General features: G+C 34.9%; 2 protein-coding genes across 5 annotated transcripts in view; both read right to left on the reverse strand.

The window, feature by feature from the left end:
- The window catches only part of LOC113658754 (ATPase family AAA domain containing 2), a 17,466-nt gene extending 16,804 nt beyond the window's left edge, over positions 1–662 (reverse strand). For all 4 annotated transcript variants that reach the window (XM_027171342.2, XM_027171339.2, XM_027171332.2 and 1 more), the window contains exon 1: positions 155–662. In XM_027171342.2, coding sequence (XP_027027143.1) covers positions 155–307 — 153 coding nt within the window. In that variant the 5' untranslated portion in view covers positions 308–662. The remainder of the gene's footprint in view (positions 1–154) is intronic.
- A 265-nt stretch (positions 663–927) lies between these two features.
- On the reverse strand, positions 928–4,897 carry psma2a (proteasome 20S subunit alpha 2a). Its single transcript, XM_027177315.2, has 8 exons — positions 4,751–4,897; positions 3,949–4,025; positions 3,380–3,512; positions 2,447–2,569; positions 1,997–2,078; positions 1,552–1,625; positions 1,322–1,379; positions 928–1,160 (listed from the first exon to the last, which is right to left on the reverse strand). The coding sequence occupies exons 1-8, from the start codon at positions 4,789–4,791 to the stop codon at positions 1,044–1,046; spliced, it is 705 nt and encodes a 234-aa protein (XP_027033116.1). The 5' UTR covers positions 4,792–4,897; the 3' UTR covers positions 928–1,043.
- Between the last annotated feature and the right edge of the window lie 103 nt (positions 4,898–5,000).

Genomic DNA, 5,000 nt, shown 5'->3' on the forward strand with positions numbered 1-5,000 from the left:
GCCGAAAACATTCGCGAGCTAATTCGTTAGCCGTTAGCGCCTTACTAGCCAGCTAAGTTAGCTAGCTAACTAACTAACTCCTGATTACATTTATAAGGAAAGATAAACGCGTTAAATTTCAGAAAACTCAGCGTCATGTCTGACAGAGACTTACGTTACTGGGTCTGTTCTCGGTGCTGCTGCAGCTGTCATCCAGACTCTTCTTTTTGTGCGCGCGCCGCAGCGACAGAAACTCGGAGCTCGTGTCCATGTCCGAGTCCCGTTTCGGCGCCTCAGCACCAGAACTACTGCTGCGTAGCATCACCATCTTAACCTTTACGATCTAAACCGGCCTTAATCGATATCCGTCACCATATCAATCGACCCGAAAACGACGATATGTCAGTAAATTAACTCGCTTTCGTCTTGATTTCTGGCGCCACAAACGTCACCGTGAGCCTCATGACGACCTGAAAGCAGAATGTTCTCTCGAGGCGAAGAGTAGATCCGAACTACAATCCACACTAAAATCGATATTATAGATTATTATAAATTCCTGGAGTTAAATCGTAAACAAAATCGCCATAGTAATGTGGATTAAATTCGATTTTTTTTGTTTGGTGTGCTTTATAAGTGTGTTGTGAAGCACCAAACGGTTTAAGGACGCTGGCGTAGGGATCTTCATTCGAAAGTAGTGCCAGCTGTGTTTTTGGCGCGACACACGTTCGGCCGCGCTCCGTTTTCTGATTGGATATTGCAAGCCACGCCCACTGACAAACACTGAGTTCAAAACAAACCAGACAGGAACTGAAAACTCAATGGCTATGAAACGAGTCATTTCTTGTGTTATAATTAATTCTTTTTATAAAGATGAATAAATTCTATTTAATCCTCTAAATTTAAATGGCATTCGGTGTGTGTAGTTTACAGAAATCACAAAACACAATGTTTTGCTTTGATTTGAGCTGTTTATTTTTGTCAGCAAGTAAAAAATAATCCAGTGCGTGTGCACATTTTCTGAAGAAATGAATGCAAAATGAATCAGATTGAGTTTCTGTTTAAATTTACGCAATAGCAGCTAGGTAGTCTTTCACTTCTGCAGGAGTCAGTCGCCTGAAACCGGCCTCGTCGCAGATCCCCACCTCGATGTTGTCCTCGGTCATCTGGCCTTCGAAGCTTTCCTGTAACACATTTGTTATGAAGACGACCTGAACACTTGTTGCATCTTCGCCTTTACATTTTGTGTCAAACGCAAATCATAAACGATTTTTTCTTTTCCATGTCCATCTATTGTTCAGTTGGCATTTAATCAACAAGACGATCCAAATAAGTGCAAATTTACCTTGAGAGTTAAAATAGCTGTGTGAATGGCATCTTCCAGTTCCAGATCCTCGTTGTATCTAATACAAAGGAACAAAAGTTTGATTAGGAAGCTTAACAAAATGTTTAGTCAAGACAAGAAGCTTTTATTGTCATTTTAACCATATATAGCTGTTGCAGTACACAGTGATGCTACATAAAACAAAGTGCTACATCTGTTTAATAACAGATGCACTGCAAAGATCTCAATACCTTTTTTCAAGGAAGGTTTTTCCATTCACATAGTTCTTTCCCATTGCTGTGGCTTTCCATGCAAAGTATGCCCCCTTAAAATAATCGACATATTAAAATTTTACTAAAAAGTCACTTTTTACACACACACTGCTTGCAACATCTCATATTTGCTTCAGATATATTTCCGATGTAATCTTCTTTAGTATGTATCAGAGCAGATTTTCCTTTAATATTTAAAAAGGTAGAATATTTAAAACCATACACACAAATGGAGATAAATTAGTAAATAGAATTGAACCTAGATACTTCACAAATACACTACTGGAGTGCTATAACATAAAACTCTTAAGGAACCCATCAATGTTTTTTCTGTGTGTCGAACATAGAGTTAAACAGCTAGAGTTCATTCCATTAGACATATTGCACATTACAGTCATCGTGAAACCCTGCAAATTTTACATACCGACGGATCAGACTGGAAGAGGTACGGGCGATCTTCATCCCAGCCAGCGATTAGAAGAGAAACACCAAATGGACGAACACCTCTATGTTCAAATACATAAATAAATAAATATTTGTTAATTTAAGAATATTTGTACAGCCACCCTCACTTATTACTTGCACTCTTTATAAAAACAACCAAAAATAATTGTAAAAAAAATATAAATAAATCATTAGACGGTTAGCAATATTGCCCACTTAATGAGAAAAATATTATCTTTTTAAAACAAAAACATTTTTTAAATTATTTTTAAAAAATTTCTCTCAAAAATATGTGCCAACATGACATGAATTCCAATTCTGTATTTAAAAAACAAAACAAAAACATTTTATTAAGCCTTCCAATAATTCTTATTCCCACTCAACATCTAAAACTCAGTTCTCAATAATAAGAGAGAGGAATTGAACCCACCCTGATTGAGTGTACTCTTGCATGACTGAAGCAACCCTCTGAACGAGCTGGCCTGTGGGAATTGGCTCTTGGTAGACCAGAAAGTACTGCTGAGCAAGCTTTCGTGCTCTCCTCAACAAAACCCTGCAAGGTAAAAGATTTTTTTTCTCCAATTAAAAATAACCTGAAACTTCATCTTAATAGAATAATCCAGCAATGCTAATATCCATCTACTGCATCTGGAGCTTATGTCTGAAAACAACGAATAATAACTTCAAAACTGTTCTTTATGCTAAGAAAAGAATATACAGCTCACTTACTCTGAAATAACTGTAAATTAGGTCCTGATTGGCATAAAAGGAAAGTGTCTGCACTTTAGAATGGAGAATATGTGGTTGAATCCTGATGCTATTTGTGGTCAAGGAAGTAGAACTGCCTGTGCTCTCTGTCGATCACAGTGACACTAGCCACTAGTGTATGACCTTGTGTATGTGGAATAGAGCAGACAGTGCTCTTCTCCATGGAAAGATGAAGCTGGTTGGCTTTATGTGTCTCAGAGAAATCACACGTTAGGATTGTGAACTTTCTAGAAGGTGGCTGTCAAATTATCAAGGAATTCCGAACAGCTGACCAAACAGCTATAAAGAATAAGTCACTGCCTCATCAGCCTCTCTTCTGTTGTCTTGAAGAGCAAAAATGTGCAGCTTGCCATGCTATAAAAAAGCTTATACAGTGTTTGAAAACCTTTCTACCACCGGAGACTCCTTTCAAAAACAAACATCTCCTTATAGAAAACCATCTCAATGACTGCATTTTTTACTTTGTTTCTGTCGAGTGTTTGCTTACAGTCTTAACATATTAATATAAACCTTTGTTTTGAATTACAACTGCAATCACAGAGACAGTGAAAAGTCTGTGTAAGAAGGCAGTAATTCTATGACAGAGTTCCCTCACCTGTAGTCTGGGCCCATCCCACTGTACACCATGCCGATGTGTTTGGTTATGGGCTCTACTTTGTGGACGCTCTGTTCGTCATACAGTATCGACTTCTGCTTTTTCTCTGTTGCCAACACTACTCCATTGGCAGCTGTGGATGAAAACGGATTAAGAAACGTGCATCGACATAAATCCCTATACACATCATTTAATTAACCTTTTCCTTCTGATTATTCTCTCTTTCTTCTTCCTTCTGTTCTTTCTTAAATATTTTATTTATTCTTTCTCCCACACATTTTCTTTATTTTTACATTTCATTCTCTCACAAAAATGTCTTATTTTTTAACCTCCTTTCTCTTACTGTTTCTTGAAGAATTTTGTTTTCAACATTTTTCCACTCCTTTCCTTTTCTTTTCTTTCCTTTCATTCACCTTTTTCAATTCTTGATCCTATTTTATCTTTGATCTTTAAATTCTTTGCAAATACTCCTTCAGTAAATGTAGGTCCGGTTAAACTTGATACATCAATACGAGCTAAAACACACACAACACTGGGATATCAAGGTCAATAATGAGAGTTGATTATACCTTTAATTCCAACTGATGGAGCTCCTGCTGCAACAGCTGCAAGTGCATATTCAATCTGAACCAGCTTCCCTGAAGGGCTAAATGTGAATAAAAATATTATAAATTAAAATATATTATCTATTTATTAAAATGTATAATATATTTATGTTAATATAATAAGATTATAATATTTTACTTTTAATATTGTAAATTACAATGTTATAATTTATAATATTTTAATTTTAATATTATAAATTACAACATTATAATTGATAATATTTATAATCTTTTTATTTTAGTATTATAAATTACAATATTATAATTTATAATATTTATACTGTTTTTATTTTAATATTACAAATTATAATATAATATTAAAATACAAATGATAAATTATAATAAATAGATAATATATTTATTATACTTTTTATATTTCTTTTTATTATAAATTATAATAAATATACTATCTATTACCCACTTATTTTTACACCTTTTTTATGATTTATTTTTTCAACATTATGCTTAAGAGTATTAACACTAGCCAGGGAAGCTATCAGTATCTGTATATTTCTCTTACATTCAGGCTTTGTGTTAACAAGTAAACTAGTTTCTTCTTATCTAGTGATGTAACGTTGCTGTATTCCTACTGCATCCTGACCCGCAGCTAACGAACACTGACTCTGCATCACTTTCTATTTCACGATTGTTGTTTTTGTTCTAGTTTCATAACACGCAAGCTATCTTAAGTACCTCGCTGATCATCTGAGACACATTAAATGCCCGTATAAACACGAGAAACTGTTTTGCAAACTTATTTACTTACCTAAATGTCGTTAGAGAGAAACTGTAACCTCTTTCTGCCATTGCTGTATCACGGTCCAGGATGTGACGACATTTGTTTAATAGACAATATTAAACAACGTGACATATTTCAGAGAGCATTAGGGGTAATGTAGTCAAACTGCTAAAAAGTGCGTCGTATTACAGGCATACCCAACATTTTAATCTGATATTTTTATATTAACGTAGAGATTGAGGCATTTTTTTTCTAGATTTTAGTGTTGCCTTAAATA

This window comes from Tachysurus fulvidraco, chromosome 25 (assembly GCF_022655615.1).
Source record: "Tachysurus fulvidraco isolate hzauxx_2018 chromosome 25, HZAU_PFXX_2.0, whole genome shotgun sequence".
In the NCBI taxonomy this organism is placed as follows: Eukaryota; Metazoa; Chordata; class Actinopteri; order Siluriformes; family Bagridae; genus Tachysurus; species Tachysurus fulvidraco.

Bases quoted from the DNA above. Each gene is read 5' to 3' on its own strand.
- psma2a (XM_027177315.2), bottom strand. From the start codon at position 4,791: ATGGCAGAAAGAGGTTACAGTTTCTCTCTAACGACATTTAG. The intron at 2,079-2,446 runs GTGGGTTCAATT...ATTTGAACATAG, and splicing joins CAAGAGTACACTCAATCAGG to AGGTGTTCGTCCATTTGGTG. The intron at 1,380-1,551 runs GTATTGAGATCT...CCTTTGTATTAG, and splicing joins AAAACCTTCCTTGAAAAAAG to ATACAACGAGGATCTGGAAC.